Consider the following 19,565-nt stretch of genomic DNA (forward strand, 5'->3'; position numbering starts at 1 on the left):
CATTTTGCACAACTTTATCTCACTGTGCCTTGATATTCATCTTTTATAACCTCAGTTCATTGACCGTATAAAATCAGCTTCCATAGATGCCTGTACTTGGTCTGCTACACATTAGTGTTTGTTTCTCTAAAGTAACAAGTGCAAGTTAAAGAAAGTAGATTTTGCACTTAATAAATAAATGTTTCATATATGTACATTGGTAATGAGTGATAAGTAAACATGTCTGTTTTTTTTAATACCTGCTGAGGAGCTCTCGGCTATTTTCGCTCTCTGTCTTGGACAGTGCCACCAGTGCTGGTACAATGCCAGCTTTCAGAAGCCTCTTCACTCTCTGAACTACATAGTCGGTAGCATCCTGGAGAAGAGGATGGGAATATATGAAAATACCATGCAGGGATATTTGGATTTGTAGTTGCGAATATGAGCATGAAATGAAGAAATGTTTTATGCATTTAGTGTCAAGGATATAAAAGATGAACCAATGAATTTAGGAGCAATCTTCATGATTGATTACAGTGATCATCATGTGCAAGCAATTTTAACAAACAGCCAGCTTTACCCAAAGTCATGTACTTAGTGTGTACATAAGTACATGTATAACTCCTGAAAGAAGGCAAAATAACACTGAATTACAATATCATCATCTACATGTACGATCAATAAAATTCATAATATGAAAAGTATAACTACCAGACTAAATACATTGATTAAATTCCAGTACTCCATACCACCCTACATCTGAGATATTCAATAAAATTTCTATTTGCTAAGTGTATCAAATCCCAACCATAAACAAATAATGCGCATAGCGGTGTGCAATCCAAATATTTTAGACCATATACAGTACACTGATTTGACCACAGACTGACATGTCGATAATCTGTTTTTGAAAACTTAAATACATGTTTAATCTTTAATAACAAAAGGATTCAAATGCAGCTCTTCAATGTAAATATAATCTTTGACATCTGACCTTTGGATGTTCTTCAGGAATGTGCTGTTTAGCATAACGAGCCAACTCAACCAGCTGGGGCTCAGGCTTCTGGACATCATAGGAATTTGTCAGATTCACAAATGTCGATACCACTCCATATAATACTGTCTTATCGGATGTCTGAAACAAGAGACAGGTATTTTATTATTGATAACAATGATTATATTTATCACGATGATGATGATGGTGGTGGTGGTGATGATGATGATGACAACGATGACGTTGGTGATGATGATGATGATGTCGAAGGCAATGATGATGGGGACGATAGGAATGATGTATGATGATGATGATGTTGATGATGTTCAACAAAAGTTTCATGTTGGAAAATTAGTATTTTTTTTATACTGTGTCCCAAAAATGAATTTCCTTATTCAAATCGAAAATGTCCCAATACATTAAATTACAAACTTTTAATCATTTGAATGGAACTATGGAATGATATTACTGCACAGGATTTCTGAATTTCTTGCTTGGATTCATCAGCACATAACATTACAACTACAGCCATTTCTTTGCTCCTAAACCCAAGGTGGTGTGGTGCAATGGTGAGGCTTTGAGCAAAGGACCATTGTTGTAAACAGTATCATGATAAAATACTATCACTAGAATGATAAATAAACTTCTGCTACTCTCTATAAACTTCATACAATATTTGATAAGGAATCAAATGGCCATCACATTCTTTCGCTTTGCCACTAACCAACCGACTAGTAAATTCTGCAAATCTCATCTTTCGCACAGGGACATTACGGTTCTAATAGGCAATGGGTTGACCAATGAGACAGCACTATTTCAGTAGCTTTTATCAGTAGCGTGTATTCATGGATAACAAGTTTCATGAAGCAGCAAAGATTTTACTACCTTTGAGAGGTCCATCAAAGCTTGCAATGTTTCAGAGTCTTCAACGATGGATTCTTTGACATCAGCGTCTAGTGACAGGTATGCCAGGCCCTCTGCTGCCCATTTCTTCAGGTCATGATCTTTCTGGGAATTCACCAAAAATCTGAACAAAAATTTATGTTCTGATTAATTGGCTGTTTTTATTAAGAGCGTCAATTATGATACCTTTGCTATAATTGTAACTTATATAGAATCCTTATTATTTTTTATTGGATGCTGAGCCCTTTATTAAATGGGCCAAAGAATATTAAACTACAACTAATATTACATGGAAATCATGATTTTCCTCTGACAAGTATTTTATTGCCATTGGTAAAGACAATTTAAATGGTTCACCACTTAATTGAAATAGGGACAAAATGGACACTTCAAAATACGTTGAAATCGTGACATGTTTTTGGTTTTTGTTTGGCAACATGACTGTATTAGACCTCGAGGTAAATAATTTCTTACTATCAAAAATAATGAAATAAAATCATTTCAATATTTCTTGGGTACCCTTGGTAATAGAAATCCACAGCCAACAGGCGAACCTCAACAATGACTCCTCTCAGACAATGCATAACATGACAACACTCACTTTCTGACTTGCTGCGCGAGTTTGATGATGGATCCACCGGCGAGAGGCTTGAGGCTGAAGTCGGTCCCACCTGCGGATCCCAGCTTGCAGAGGCCCACCAGGGCCCTCACTTTGATGTGGTCATTAGAGGATTTATAGAGGTCTTTCAAGATGGTAACCCCATTCTGGAGAACCCCTGTACAGTGTTCCTTCTTCCCCGCAGCATTGATGATGGCTTCCAGGGCAACTCTCTGTCAAGGAAACAGAGGAAAGGAATTTGGAAGGCTTGAACAGCGGTCTCTTAGGCCATTCCCCCCTTGTACAACAGAGATTAAAAAGAAATTCCAGTAGTTGCAGTAAACACTGATTTCATGAGAAAGTCTGTAAGACAAGGCTTAATTGTCAGTATATCATCGAGGATTTAGATCTGTTACAGTTACATTAACTGAACTTTGTGAAATCTTGAAATCTACGCTGAAAAATGTTCACACAGAAGATCCCCAACACAGATAAGCGCACGTGGGACAATGTATAATTATTGCTTAGAGCGTTGGGCCCGAATCCTCTGCTTATTTGCTGATTTCTCAGCAATTACACAATTTCTTCCAGAATTCTTTGGCACATGCGTTTTATTTATACAAACAGACACTTTGGTGGTCATTTTATTGGATTCTGTACGAACTCATTTTGATATCGTTACCAAAACTAGCATTTATATTTAAGAACACAAGCAACGATTGCTTTAATAAAGGGTTTTCATGACAAAACAAGGAGAAGGAAAAAGATAAATGAGCTTCTAATAGATAATTTTTCAAACAAGTAAATTCTTGCACAACATATATGTACCGGCAGTAAATGGACACTCTAAGATATCTTGAAGGCACTCAAAGTCTCCAAACCATCTCAGGGTACTAATGGGGACTTAATATACATGTATCACCACCTCCACAAATTCATTTTGGTCATTTTCTGTAATCATAATTGCACAACATCCACATTTATTCATCACAATTATATTTTACAAATATGCATCATCATGCAAACAAGTAGGCAAACAAATTTTTATAAAAAATTGTTCAACAAAGTGATATTTAACCAACAACTGTCACTGATCTTCATAACTCCCCTTTTCACTTTTCGGAGTGTAACCCCTCCAGAATAGGTACTCTTCAGCCTCAAAAAGTTCATTACAGTACCAAGCGGTGAGATGTAGAACAGAAAAGGTACAGGAAAAGTCCTATTCCTTACCTAATTGAGTCAGTTAATGCCTTGTAACGATGTCTGGAAAACCCTGCACTCTCTTTTACTCTACCCCTATTACTATCCCCTTTTATCTCTTTTACCCCTCTCCTCTATTTTTCTTCTTCTCTCTTAACCTCCACTAGTTTTCCTCCTCTTTGCTGGAATTTCAATGTTACTGTCATAAGAAGCTGTTACTTCTGAATTGAAATGTGTGGTGTCATGTGTTGTCAGCAAGTGTTACTCTTCATGTCCTTCATTTCTCAATCTCTCTCTCATTCTTTATCTTCCTTATCATACCCTCTCTCTTTCTCTCATCTTCATTTACTACCTCTTCCCTCCGCCATCTTTTTCTACCCCTACCCATCTTCATTGCCTCTGTACTATTTTCTTCCATCTCTTTTCTTAGCTCCTCTTTTCTCATTCCTTTTTTTCTTATTTCCTTCTTCATCTCTCTTGCAGTACACACAACACTTGAGAAATTCGATTATGAAGTACAGTAGAGTTATGCACAGTAGAATTGATATTTGAATGCTTTATGTACAAACTATTCCACAATAATTTAAATACGGCAAGATGAAGGCATTGTACATGTACATACACATCCAGTATTAAGTGTAGTCACATTCAAGTAAAACTGGTTAGAAGTAAGACTTGCAATTTTATCTCTCACATTTTTTAAGTTTTTTAACTTGCCATACTCGTTATATGTATAATTGAACATTGTTGGCATAAATTGCATCTATCTTTACTTCTCTTTCCTATGTCTTTTCTTTCTTTCAATTTTCTGTCCTTCCATTCTCCCCATCTCTTTTTTCTTCTTTTAGATCAAGTCCGCTCCATTTCTTTTCCCGTTGTTCTTACTGTTTCTGTTCCATGTGTGATAAATACTTATTGATGTCTTATGCTGATATTGATCAACCTAATTCCATATCGCCGCTCTCATTTTTTTTCTTTACCTTTTCAAGGTCAAATGGAGAACACTCTTTGCTGTGTACTGACTAGCTATTTCATATGTATTTTTAAATCCATATTTATCTTGTTTGTGTGCACTTTTGTCAATTTTATATGTCAATATTTTTACCTTTTACAAGCATTTGCACTTCAGCCTTTGGCTGCAACAAATGTTTTTTGATGTACATCAATAAAGACCATTATCATCAACAAAACAAATGATGATTAGAAATAGATGCAAACTCGATTTCTACCTGGTGAATGACATCATTGCTGGCTGCCATGGCGATCATGACTTGTAGGACGCCCTCACGGCCCAAGAGTTTCTGTCCTACATCTGTGGGTCCTTGCAACAGGGACGAGATTGCCGTCAGTACCTCCATGTTTGTCTCCATGCTATTTACATTGAATTTCTCACTGCAAGGAAAATAAAATATCAATCAATAAGATGGCTATCAATAGGGTGAAGGTCATAATCCATATGAATGCATAGTCAACATGTGCTGCAATTTCATAATAATTTTTTTTCTGTCATTACATGGTAGGATGGAGTGATCCTCTCCCAAAGGGTGCTGTAAAAATCTCAAATTTGTTTGGGGAAAAATGAAAACAACAAATTTACATTTGTTTCAATAAAAATTATCATTTATTTTCTGATACCAATATTCCAAACCACACAGCCAAATAATATATTGATATCCTCAGCAAATTTTCAGCCAATGTACATGTAATGGCAAAAATCCACACAGGCATTTCTCAAAGAAAATAAATGGTGTATTCAAATGAGAAAAAACAGTGTACAAACCTAACAAATTTATCAGCCAAGTCTTGGTAATATGCTCTTTGTTTGTCACTACGCATCTCATCATAGAGCTTATTGAGGGCGACAGAAGCATGCATGCGTGTGTTCGGTGAAACTGGAAGACGTTTCAACTCAGGAATCTGACCAGATACAGTCAACAGTTTGTGTAAGCCTGGACAAACAGAGAGACAGAAATACAGCAAAGAGGGACAGATTTATATCATACCTTAAGGTTTACATGAAATGAGGTTAATATTGATTCAATATTGATTCACAATTTTGTCTCACATATTGGTTATGTGCTAATAAATTACTATGTAATCAGGCTGGCGGATGTTGTAAACCATATATAAAATGTCTCCTTGGCTTATGCAGCAAGGCATTATGCGACTAAAAAATATCATACAAAGATGATGAACAAAAAATAAAGTGCACGAAAATAGTGCTGAATATTGCATAATAATACAGACATTTTGAAATGATTAATTTTCTAAGGCCTGGCTGGGCAAGTCCTTATTAATCATTTTGGAAGTCAGGATAGATTGTTTTCGGAATGCTTTGCTTCTTTCATCACCAAGTTTAAAGGGAAAGTAATTTTGAGGACAAGAAACTGTCTTCACTTTATTACTAACCTCCATTTGTAAGAAAAGCCATTGCTCGGCCTGCTCCTTCTTTCCTTGGGATGAACTTGATGATCATGTCAATGACTGCATCCCTTCCATATCCAGATACAGACTGGTCAGTTAGAAGACCCAAGAAGAAGAGCAACAAGGCTTTGAACTCATTAGAGTAGTCTATGGAGAAGAAAAACAAAAACACTTAAAAAGTAATTCATTCGTTCATTTTTTAATTATTTATTGTACTGTGCTTTTCCCTGAACCCAAAGCCTTTACAGCAAAAAAATTTTTTTTTTTAATGTCACAACATAAAATGAAAAACAGCAGTCCTTAAACTCTGATAAAGAAAAGAAATGTCTGAAATCCCTTTTTCAAATAAAATAATAATAAAATCCATGATCCGTATTGTATTGTTCGGAATAGAAATCAGAACAATAACAATAATACGCAGTTGTGGTATAGCGTATATTTTTATTACATTATGATTATAATGTTTCCATGCGCTTCCAAAGGACTTGGATATTATTACCCCGGCTTAAGCTTGGCAGTCGTAATTACTTACAGCGCACATGCATCTCAAGGAATTGATTTCAACCAGGCACCCATTTACCTCACCTGGGTCAAGGAGGATGAATTTCTTCCTGAAGGAAACTACGCCATTGCTGGTATTTGAACCCTCGACCCTGTTTAAAAGTCCGCAGACTAATCAACAGTGACTGGGCTACAACACTCCAAACATCAGAAATAGTTATCCTCCACAAACTAATTTTGCCTTAATGATCGTGGGCCCCAGCTGCCACTGGGCAGCAACAAATCGATGATGCTCTATCCCATAAATTGTTTAACGCCAACATATACCATGCAGATTCAAAGAATTCTTCTTAAAAAAAACATGTTTTCTATTCTTATTTTTATTTCTCATGACAATAAATAAACATAAACCAAATCATCACTAGGTTTTGTGTCAAAAGGTTTCATTGATAACTTGTCTGACACAATCCCATCGCCTAGCTGCACTGATGCTGTTACCATTGACACCCTATATTCATTTTTTTTTTAAAGTAAATCCAGCACAGTTACCTTACAACCTTGATAATCACAGGACTATAGAGTATCATAAGTTCGGGAGCAGTAATGTGAACTCACCAGGTACTACAGCTTCATCACTATTTTTCAGCTCTTGTTTATCTTTGCTAATCATGGCTTGGATGGCTGTGAGGAGGATGCCAGCGGCAGCATTAGCGATGACTTCAGTATTTATGGCAAAGTACTTGGCAAGAGTTTTCAAAGTGAGTTGTGTGATTACTGCAGTTGCCTGTAATTAAGGAGAATGAAAGCTATATGTGTTAGCACAGGATTAGAGAGGAAAGCAGATCATATTTTGATAGCATCTGAGTTTAAAGTGAGGGGATCAACTAATTTCAAACATTATTAAGAGACTTTTAGGAATAGAGATAGCTCTTATATAATATGATTGAATATTGATATAATTTCACTCAACCTCTACATTCTAGAGTGTTGATTCTGGCTTGCCATATACTCATCCTTGTGAAGTCGTGGCTATATCAACTTGAAAAGGTCAGTGGCTTTAATGATCTAAAATGAGTTTTAAAGGGGAATCCAACCCAAATAAAAACTTGCTTTTAGAGGAAAAAGAAAAATCAGACAAGTTGAGAGTTGAAAGTTTGAACAATATCGGACACACAATACGAAAGTTGTGAATTTTTAAAAGTTGTAAACATTGGTAATACTATACCCATGGAGACTACACACTGGCCACATATGGGATGTCATAGTGATGTAAGGAAAGGACTACTCTTCCATGTACTCCAAATCATAAAATGGCTAAAATGTCATTTTCTTTTCAAAAGTTTAACTTCAAATTTTTATTTCATGAGGACATGAAACAAAATACTACCTGGGTTATATTTAGATTACTGCCCCAGGGGAATGGGTACCTAGGAGAAAACGACAAATCCCTGATAATTAAGTACATGGCCTAATGGGAAAGTTGTCCTTGCCCCTTGTCATAATTTACTTACCCAGTTGCCAATGTGAAATCTTCATAGTCTATGGGATCCCAATTTTAAACGAGCTATAGCTTTCTTATTGCTTGTCCAATTTCTTTCAAACTTTCACAATTCTGTTTTATTTAATTTCAACATTGGAGTTAAAATGCAAGACTCTCTTTCTCCACAACCATAAGTCACTTTTCAACCACACTTGGATGGTAGATGGACTTGGGGGACCTGCATGCTAGGGTCATTGTCGCCATGATAATTGTATTTATTGTCAAATTTCTGTGTGAGCTCTATATATCGCAATGACGCATGACGCGGTAGGTTCGGGGGATAAATGTGCTCGGCTGCGCGACCCGCCGAGCATCTCTAGTTGAAATAGTATTTAATTGATTAAATCTCAATATGAACTCTCTCAGTTGTTATGTTCTTCTTTCAGGCAGCCAATAATCTAAGCCAATAAATAATCACAATGAAGATCATAAACATAGATAAGTATATGCGGGACAGTGTATTGTTATTGTTTGGAAAAAGACCCAACAATTTCATGCTAATTTTGCTAATTTCTCAGCAATTACATAATTTCCTCCAGAATCCTCTTGCACATATTTTTTTATTCATAAAGACAGACACTGAGGTGGTCATTTGGGTGGAATCTGTATAAATATATTTTGATATTTTTACCACAACTGGTATTTACCTTTAAACATCCACCCTCTGGTTCCTTCAGTTAAGGGATCAAGCAATATTCAATGGCATCAAATCTGTGTCTATTTCCTTCAAGCACTCACCCTTGATCTGTGACCACGGCAAAGGCAAGAAATTACTCTGAGCGCTGCTACTACTAATTCAGTATCCTCCGACATCATGATCTTCTTCATTCGTTCGACACCGTTCTCACCGAATATCCTCTCTGCCCCTGCTGGCTCTCTGGCAAGGACAATGAGATTATTGGCTGCCTGAAACAAGACAATTACAATAGAAAATTTTATAGCATTTCATGGAATATAATCTCAACTGCAAAGGAAAGCCAGTGATACATAACTGGAAAATAGCACTGAAAACAGACATATTGAAGCTTTTCAACACGCACTCTCATCAGAGTTACTGTAAAATAGCATGAATGAATGGAATACTAGAACCAAACAATATACATCTACATCTGCAGTTCAGGCGAATTTTTTTGTTTGTCTTCTTTCAATGTTCGTAATGCGCCTTAACACCCTCTACCTTCAACTAAACATCTAAATGTGTATTATAACGGAATAAACCCATTCATAGACTTCGCCCTTACGTAGGATGTATGCATATATATAGACTGTGAATGCTGAATGGAAAGCTGTGATTCTTCATCTAGAAGGCACACACATTTTACCTTTGCAAGCAAAGATACATAAACAAACACACATCTCCAGAACACTATCCATGGACTACCATTCTAAACGATGAATAATGTGGTTAAAGGCTCTCATTATTAAGACTTGATTTGAAATTACCAGATTTGTTAAAGAAACCTTGATGAATGCCAATGGGTGTCATATAACGTTCACTAAAAAAGGACAGGGTCACTATTTTATCAAACTCTGTTCCAGAGCAAGTGCCTAATTCATGAAACTTTATACAATAACAAACTTGCAATAACAGTTTTAAAGCTGCTGAAATCATTCTATTTGATTGCCTGATCATAAACTGGTTATAGATACTGTGTATTTGTCATTACAGAAAGTCTTGATGAAATAGTTCCCAGTGCCGCACCCCCCCCCCCCCCCTGCCCTAAAAGAAAAAAAAAAATAAATGAAATAAATAATTATGAACAAATTATTGAATAAATCATGCAAAATAACATTTTTTACAAATGATCATGGTAAAATTTCAAGCAACTAGCACAAACACACACTTCATAAAACAAACTTATTCCATTACATTGAACACATAGAATGTCATAATTACATGTAAAAAAAACCATGTAATCTACACTGATTCATACATCTCTGGCCAAGTAAAACAAGTTGTTGAGTATTCCATATTGCCTTAATCTCTATCTCTGATTGGTTAATGGGACTTTGTCACGAAAATTTTCATCACTGATATTGTCCAACAGATGTTAAAAGCTACTGGAAATCCTGGCATCCGATTGGCCGCAGAGCAAATTGGTTAATAGCGAAATCACTGACAAAACTCTGCATGAAATCCTCCCCTTGGTTTGTGGTGATCTTGACAACAACTTACCTCTCTCCTCTTATCGAGGCTTGCCGATTCATCAGCGACAATTGTGAACATCTGGTCTACTTTGCTGTTGGTTGAAGTCATTGATTTCACCTGGTGATTGAATGAAAATAATCAATCATTAGATCTTTAGGGCAGTGGGTAGGTCTAAAAGCCACCACACACCTTACGATTGCTCTGCAGCCCAGCTTTGAATATGATGCTAATAGTAAACCATGGAATATCTTATGTGTTATGTTCTAAATTATCGTACAAACACTATATTCAAATCTGTGACAATGCTAGAATAAAAGCTTATTTCATCTAGTCAAAATGACGTCATAGCAATCATACAATTGGTTATGATTTGAAAATAATTTAGCCTTTACTTCAAAATAAATGTATGCAATCATCAAAAAATTTTATATTAGTATTCTTTCAGTTAATTTGAACCTCAAATAAAACAATACTTTTTATTCACATGTTCAGGAAATGAACAAAATCCAATTTGTTACAAAATCGGATCGTGGACCAGTCCTACGGTGTGTGATGGCCTCACAAGATTTGTTTGCGAAAAGTGAGACACTCCAGTATTCCATTAGTCCTAGGGCTGCACCTTTGGCAAGTGAGGGGAACCCTCTGCTACCCCGAACATGTCCTTGATATTCCCTCCCATCAATTTACTGGTATACCAGTGTTCCCAGGGTAAACTCTGGTTTAAAAAATAATACATACATGTATGTATAACTCAGGCTTATTTGAAGAGTAATAAAAATCTGAACAGAATATGAGCCTTGACTAAGATTACAATGAAAACATGTCATCAATTTTGGCTCAGAAGACAGTGAAGTGTGTACACTCTACACAAGCAAGTTGTACACAAGTGTCTTGGTTATGATTTTGATGCATTTTCAAAAATACAACAACAAAAAAAACTTACCTTTTCTTTGATGAGGACATTCATTCTTGCTAGCATGGCTTTGACAGATTTGTTGTTTGGATCCATATGATTGAGTTGCATGGCTGATTTGAAGGCCTCCTCTATCTGACCGAGAGATTCCAAGGCTTGACACTTTCTGAACATGGCTTTGAAGTCTCCAGGAGTGAGGTCTAATGCTGAATCAATGAAATGTTCAAATCAATGTCGGAGTGCTGCCCACAAGCCGGTATTGTATTGATATGTCCCTCCCATTTTCAGAACATGTACATTCTACTTCAAACCACTCTAGAGGGCATTGGCTTCTCAATAGACAATAAGGTGGAAAAAAGCTGCCAGAGTAGTCAGACAATAAAGCACCATTTGTACTCAAAAGATGTATAATCAATATTTTTGTGATATCTAGACTGAAATAAACAAATACCTAATTTCACTCAAAAAAGTTCATACTGGTAATTAAAAGATAAAAATCACTAGACTATTCACCCCGACAAGCAGTCATAATCGTGTGCATGGTGTATTATCGCCGGTGCCGACACTCTACAAAAGCACCAACCCATGAGGTCAATACTGTTATGTTTTGACCTCACTGGTACTAGGAGTGCTTCACACTAGGGAGAGAGTGCAGCAAATATTTAGATTAATGTATTGCAAAAAGACATCGGTGCCATGGTGCCAGTGCACCTTATGAATGCAATTCACCATCAAGAAGCCTAATCATCCACACGTCCATAGTACTGGCTACCAAAATAGATGTGAAATATACATGTAGAATGAGAAATAGGTACCTGCTTGTGCATCTTGGGCGGCTTGTTCAAAGTTCTCTAGCTTGAGATGGCATGCTGCTCTGTTCTTAAAGAAGACTGCTTGGTCTGTCTTTGGTAAATCAATGCCGACACTGAGGGCCTTGGTGTAGGAAACTATGGCTTCATCATACTTCTCATCCTTGTAGAACTTGTTCCCTTCTTCCTTGAACTGAACAGCTTCTGAATTCTGTATCATCAATCGAATAAAATGACAATAATCAATGTCAGTAGGCCACATGGTCTACCTTCATTTAGTCTAATGCCATTCCATCCATCAACATTTTTTCCAACAACCATTTGGTCCAATAACCATTTGGTCCAATCATCACTTCATCTAATCACCATTTTGTCTATTACCATTTGGTCTAATACCCATTTTTATTTTCATTCATTTTGCACAATTAACACTTTAAATAGTTTAATTAGACCAAATGGAATGGCTATTGGAACACCTGATTATATGGAATGGCATTAGACTGCATGAAAGTACACCATATGGTGAGTAGACAAAGTGATGATAGAACAAATGGTAGTAGACGAGATGGCAATTGGAAGAATTGGCATTAGACGAATTGGAAATAAACCGCTATAGCATTTGGATTACATTATACATACAAGGGGACAACAGCCATGCTCCATCCCCATACAATACCAAGAACAAAAACATGAACAATGAAAAAAATTGTATTGAAGATCTGTCACAAAATGTTCATTTTAAAAGGTTGTTTCGCTTATGCCATGGTCACATTTGTTCTACGGCGGCCGTACGGCGAGTCGAAAACAGCCGTTTTAACATTTTTTGTCCAACTACATATAGGTGGTTTGAATCAAAATTGATAAAACGGCTGTTTTCGACTCGCCGTACGGCCGCCGTAGAACAAATGTGACCATGGTATTACTATTAGAAATTTCCCCATATATACCCCATTTGGAGAACTAACCGTTTATACATGTAATTGACTGTATAACCATACGAAGCAGGAAATCATATGTACATTACAACCTTTGTAGCAAGGCCATACATAGGAATTTGTCAGCCCAAAATATATTTTCACTTGCTGGGGTAGGGGAGATTAGGGTTAGTTGAAACACGAGTAAGTTGAAACATTGTAATTTTCTTTTTAAAATGCCTTTAAATATATTTATGCAATACTGCCCTCAATTTATAGCTATTATCAACAGCCATCCACCATATAACAACACATGTGCCACAAGCCTGGTGAAGTTAGAAAGGAATTATTGTTTTTTCACCTTCTGAGTAATTTTTTTCTCTTTCAGAATTTTTTTATTATCTCAGAGAAGTTTATAGATCAAGTTGGCCTGTTTGGGGGTATAATGGACACTTGTACCAAGCTATTAAATAAGGTTTTCAATATGCCTTGTTGAAGTCCCTTTTTTGTGCTGTAAGCTTATATGTCAAATGGGCCTCTGGGATTGGTTGGAACAAAATCGAAGGATATAATTAATGAGCAAAAAATGTATTGTATTTCACACTCTTCTGAACATGTATTGTAAATTTGTATACAATGCTTGTTTTAGTAAATTAAGAGGCTTTTATAGGAGGAAATTATAATTTGTTTAACAAATTTTTTTTTTTTTTTTTCGGCATTACTCCTATTTGTTTAAGATCAGTATGCTCGATCTGTAATGAAAATCATAAGATCAGTATGCTCGATCTGTATGAAAATCATAAATCATAAGTCAGAAAAAATTGGAACCAGTGGGATTCGAACCTGCCATCTACTGCTTTCCGGGCAGCGACTCAACCACCAGGCTATTCTGGTTCACGGCTAAGCCACGATGAACTGGAATTCAAATACCCTCGATCCTCTTCTTTCTGACTCATTACTATTCAAATGCCGTCCGCCGTGGACAATAGATAGTAAATTAAGAGGCTTTTATAGGAGGAAATTATAATTTGTTTAACAAATTTTCGGCATTACTCCTATTTGTTTAAGATCAGTATGCTCGATCTGTAATGAAAATCATAAGATCAGTATGCTCGATCTGTATGAAAATCATAAATCATAAGTCAGAAAAAATTGGAACCAGTGGGATTCGAACCTGCCATCTACTGCTTTCCGGGCAGCGACTCAACCACCAGGCTATTCTGGTTCACGGCTAAGCCACGATGAACTGGAATTCAAATACCCTCGATCCTCTTCTTTCTGACTCATTACTATTCAACTATTCAAATGCCGGCATTTGAATAGTAATGAGTCAGAAAGAAGAGGATCGAGGGTATTTGAATTCCAGTTCATCGTGGCTTAGCCGTGAACCAGAATAGCCTGGTGGTTGAGTCGCTGCCTGGAAAGCAGTAGATGGCAGGTTCGAATCCCACTGGTTCCAATTTTTTCTGACTTATGATTTATGATTTTCATACAGATCGAGCATACTGATCTTATGATTTTCATTACAGATCGAGCATACTGATCTTAAACAAATAGGAGTAATGCCGAAAATTTGTTAAACAAATTATAATTTCCTCCTATAAAAGCCTCTTAATTTACTATCTATTGTCCACGGCGGACGGCATTTGAATAGTAATGAGTCAGAAAGAAGAGGATCGAGGGTATTTGAATTCCAGTTCATCGTGGCTTAGCCGTGAACCAGAATAGCCTGGTGGTTGAGTCGCTGCCCGGAAAGCAGTAGATGGCAGGTTCGAATCCCACTGGTTCCAATTTTTTCTGACTTATGATTTATGATTTTCATACAGATCGAGCATACTGATCTTATGATTTTCATTACAGATCGAGCATACTGATCTTAAACAAATAGGAGTAATGCCGAAAAATTTGTTAAACAAATTATAATTTCCTCCTATAAAAGCCTCTTAATTTACTATCTATTGTCCACGGCGGACGGCATTTGAATAGTAATGAGTCAGAAAGAAGAGGATCGAGGGTATTTGAATTCCAGTTCATCGTGGCTTAGCCGTGAACCAGAATAGCCTGGTGGTTGAGTCGCTGCCCGGAAAGCAGTAGATGGCAGGTTCGAATCCCACTGGTTCCAATTTTTTCTGACTTATGATTTATGATTTTCATACAGATCGAGCATACTGATCTTATGATTTTCATTACAGATCGAGCATACTGATCTTAAACAAATAGGAGTAATGCCGAAAAATTTGTTAAAAAAAATTTGTTAAACAAATGCTTGTTTTGTTTCTCATTTAGGTCTGAGTGTCCAATTAAGGCCTATTGCAGGCCCCTAATGCAATATAAACCCTTATGAAACAGGGGTGGGGTCAATTTGAGCCCCCCCCCTCGACGAATTTCGTCACTAAGCCGATGCACGTAATTTTTTTACTGCACCGCTCGCTGGCTTATTACTTCCAATTCTTGCGCATCTTTTGAAATCAAATTTGCAATGCCTGGGTGCGCGATTTCGAAATTACGCAACATTTTGTAGGTGCATGTCAGACTCCAAAATTGCTCAAAAACCTGATTCCATGTACAAGGTCAATGTAAATTGTAAATTGTGTTTTCAACCAAAAATCATGATTATTTCTACTTTTGTGGGTTCAAATGGATTTATTTTATGGTATTTATGATCACAAAAAGAGTCCCTGACCAAGTTCATCGGAAAAAACAATAAAAAAAGGTTTAAAAAAACATAGAAATTATACATACTGTACAAATTAAAAAAACATAAGAAATTACATTTTTTTGCAATTTCTTGTCCATATAATTCTTCTCCACTGATAAATGATTGAAAAATGAGTTTGGCAACATGTCATGATTTTCTTTTTTAAATGTCAAGAATGTTGTAAAAAAAATAGAAAAATTTTCGAAATTTTTTCACAAATATTTTTTGATATTGACACATATTTTCACCAATAATATTCTTAATTTTTAATGTACTGCAGCTTTTTTGTAAAAAAACAGAAAATGCGATTTCTACTATTTCATAGGATGAAAGTTTCTTCAGTAATATTCTTAATTTTTAATGTACTGCAGTTTTTTTTGTAAAAAACAGAAAATGTGATTTCTACTATTTAGTAGGATGAAAGTGATACTTGGTTTTGTTACAGATCTTATAGGTCAATGACACAGGTCTGAGATATTCAGACTGATAATACATATAAGGAATCTTAGAAATATCATGTAGTATATACTATCACACTTTCTTTTAAATTGTTTAATACCTTAAATCAGACTTAGATATACCACCGTGTAATTTTGATTCAGGCAATAATAGCACATAATATAATGTATTTCTTTTTCAAAAACAAATTGCTAAGGTTTTGGTTTATAATTTTAAAGTTATTTCCTGCCTTAAACCCAGTAAAATTTAAAATTATACAATTGTTAGAACTTAGAAAGGTCTGACTATGTACTGTACAGATATATGATTATATTATGGGGGTACATAAATTATTCTGATCACAAATATAATATTTAAATTTTAAATAATTATTACTAAATATTTTTACATTTAACACAATATAACACTTATGCCTTACACAATTACACCTAATGTCATTTCTGAGTGCAAGTTCATAGACCAATGTAGATAAAGACTTTTGAACTTTAAAAGGTGATGTAAAAGCAAATATCACCATGTAAGTGTAACACTGAATTAGGCAACCTCCTGACACATATCTTTTTCTTATAGATACATAGGCCTACAAAGAACTTTACATAAACCAAGATACATGTAATCTTAAAATCAAACAAGACATTAATCCTTAAATAATCTAATTCCTTAACATATTTATAATAAACAACATTGCACTATATAATCACAGCATTTGTTTTACAAAATATCAAGCACGTTCTGACTCTGAGTTCATTCATAATCATATATATATATGACTATGAATGTACTCAGAGCCAAGGCTTAATTGCTTTTTAATAATGAATAAAGCCAATGAAATATTAGGGGGAAATAGGGTTTCAGGGGACTTTTTCATGATTTTTAATATCTGTCGAATTTTCAGATCTGACAATATTCCTTGGTTTCAATTGCCTGTGAAACACAGTTCTGGCTAGCTATGTTAAAAAAAAGTTTTTGTACGAAAATTTTTGAATGACAAAAAAACATTGGAAAACTGCATCTACATATATATGGCTCATCCCACTCAGTGAAAAAAAAGAATGCAAGTGAAAATGCATTAAAGGTAAATGCTAGTTTTGGTAACGATATCAAAATGAGTTCATACAGAATCCAATGAAATGACCACTAAAGTGTCTGTTTGTATAAATAAAACGCATGTGCCAAAGGATTCTGGAAGAAATTGTGTAATTGCTGAGAAATCAGCAAATAAGCACGGGATTCGGGTAGGGCGTCGGGCCCGACGCCCTAAGCAATAATTATACATTGTCCCACGTGCGCTTATCTGTGTTGGGGAGTTTCGGTGTGAACATTTTTCAGGGTAGATTTCAAGATTTCACAAAGTCCAGTTAATGTAACTGTACCAGATCTAGATCCTCGATGATATACTGGCAATTAAGCCTTGTTTTACAGACATTCTCATGAAATCAGTGTTAACTGCAACTACTGGAATTTCTCTTTAAGTTTGATTTAAAAAAAAGTTGATTCACATGTCTATGGTATCAAAGACATACATCAAGTAGATTATTCACTAAACATCACATGTACACATGTTGTTTACATTGGGTATCAAGATAGCCCAGCCCAATATTCCAATTGACCCAACCGATCCCAACAAACACACAACCAGCATGTGTGTATGGTATGCCAAGAATGTCATTGTGCTAGCTGCAGCTGCAGTACCAGTGGCAGTTTCCAGAATGTTCATCCTCATATGAGAATTTGTCATCTTCACAGCAATCAACATAAAAAAGAATCACAAATATCAATACATGTCCAGTAAATTTCATATACGTTCAAACTAACATCTGAAGGTGTTTACAAAGAACATAAAATGAAATGAATCACTTTCATGCGTGTATTTCGGAAACCCAGTGCAGTGCGGTGGAGATTATATCACCGGATCAACAAGAGACGCTACACGGGAAACTGCAGGCGTAGATATACCACCGTAGCCAAGAGAACGATCTTATCATTCCTCGGTAACAAAACGGAATCACATTCAATTGACAATGGTTATTGAAACACACATATTCTGAATACAAAGGAAGTTCTGATCTTACCATATCATCTGACATGATTTGAGTTGACTAGGACCCTTATTCAAGTAGATTTCTAACTTTCCTCATCAATTTTGACTGCTCCGTGAGTATTCTGCTAAAGTGCATGTGCATGTACGCATACGGTATGACAACCTCGTTTCCAGTAGCACTAACTAGCGCTAAAACTGCATAAATGGTTGGTTGATTGGTTTGGAGGGGCGGGGTCCCTGGAGGGGGAGGGGGGTGGTGGTCCCCATTATTTGTTTCCGCAAATAGTATTTGTTGTAAGGTGCCCAGTGGCATAAATCCGGTCTGAAGGGGGGGGGCAGATGATACCAATTACAGGTGATAAATTTTCTATTTCATTTAGAGGGTTAGAGCACTCCCGGAGCACGTACCTCCGAATCAAGAGCTATAGTTCTACGGGGGTAATGAAATACGTGCATGTAAACTTTGCTGATGACAATTTATGCTATTACAAAATTTGTTTGAATTGATGGCGGGATGTTTCGATATTTTCACGTGCATTGCCCTCTGGGCCTGAGAAGCAGGGAATTCTTGTATATAGGTGACAAAATGGAGAAATGTAACCAAATTGACCTACATTTTGTAAAGAAATTAACCCCCTTTTTTTGCTTGTCAAATTTCTCCGGACTAAATTGACCTTCGTTCAGTTGTTATATTTCTCTGGACCAAAATGACCCCCGCTTTTTTTTTTTTTTGCTCGCTTGGTAATAAAACCTTATTTTTTTTCTCGTCAGATTTCTCTGGACCAAAAGAACCTTCATATTTTTGTAGCAAAACTTTTCTTTTTTGCTTGCGTGCTTGTCAAATTTACATCAGCATACCCAGTGTAACAAAAAAAATCATTCCCAGTGCCATGATGACATTAACTTCTACACCAGGGTTTGGTTACCAATTCATATTAATTTCAAAGAGACCGAAGCGAGGGAGCAAATCTGGAGACAGTGCCTGGACAACTGCATGTGTCCAAAAAATTTCTTATAGGGGGTTTGAGACGGTAAAACTTAAACAGCACAAGGGTAATTATGTGTCAAACCAATTTGGGGCAGTACTTTCCAGTGAGTATAAGGTTAAAAAAGCAGTAATTACTTTAGAATGGGCAAAATTTTCATCACACTAGATAAATTAAAATGCCCCAAAGAAATGCTCAATGTTGGTTGGACACACAATTACCCCCACAGAGCATTTTACTCCCCCCCCGGGGGGCAATCAAATATATTGCTGTGCACTCGCATGACCAAAAAACGCATTTTAAGGGGTGTTTTTAAGTTTTGGACGCGGTCGGCGCATGGACTCGTTAAGAATATAAAAAACACTGATTTTCAAGAAAAAGGGCGATGTTTTGAAACACTGGTCGATGATCAGTCGCGGGGTCAAACGTATTTAGGTTATGATTTTTCCCCAAAGCT

At 36.2% G+C, this 19,565-nt stretch overlaps 1 protein-coding gene across 1 annotated transcript in view; it reads right to left on the reverse strand.

Annotated features, from left to right (window-relative positions):
- LOC121421311 (protein unc-45 homolog B-like) overlaps positions 1–18,286 on the reverse strand; it is a 53,634-nt gene extending 35,348 nt beyond the window's left edge. Inside the window, exons 1-13 of the mRNA XM_041615993.1 lie at positions 18,154–18,286; positions 12,017–12,221; positions 11,232–11,407; positions 10,316–10,405; positions 8,878–9,045; positions 7,215–7,383; positions 6,084–6,245; positions 5,455–5,623; positions 4,904–5,066; positions 2,478–2,707; positions 1,859–2,000; positions 974–1,114; positions 240–355 (exon numbers count right to left, since the gene is read on the reverse strand). Coding sequence (XP_041471927.1) covers positions 240–355; positions 974–1,114; positions 1,859–2,000; positions 2,478–2,707; positions 4,904–5,066; positions 5,455–5,623; positions 6,084–6,245; positions 7,215–7,383; positions 8,878–9,045; positions 10,316–10,405; positions 11,232–11,407; positions 12,017–12,221; positions 18,154–18,168 — 1,946 coding nt within the window. The 5' untranslated portion in view covers positions 18,169–18,286. The remainder of the gene's footprint in view (positions 1–239; positions 356–973; positions 1,115–1,858; positions 2,001–2,477; positions 2,708–4,903; positions 5,067–5,454; positions 5,624–6,083; positions 6,246–7,214; positions 7,384–8,877; positions 9,046–10,315; positions 10,406–11,231; positions 11,408–12,016; positions 12,222–18,153) is intronic.
- Between the last annotated feature and the right edge of the window lie 1,279 nt (positions 18,287–19,565).

The sequence above is a fragment of the Lytechinus variegatus genome, chromosome 1, assembly GCF_018143015.1.
Source record: "Lytechinus variegatus isolate NC3 chromosome 1, Lvar_3.0, whole genome shotgun sequence".
NCBI lineage: Eukaryota > Metazoa > Echinodermata > Echinoidea > Temnopleuroida > Toxopneustidae > Lytechinus > Lytechinus variegatus.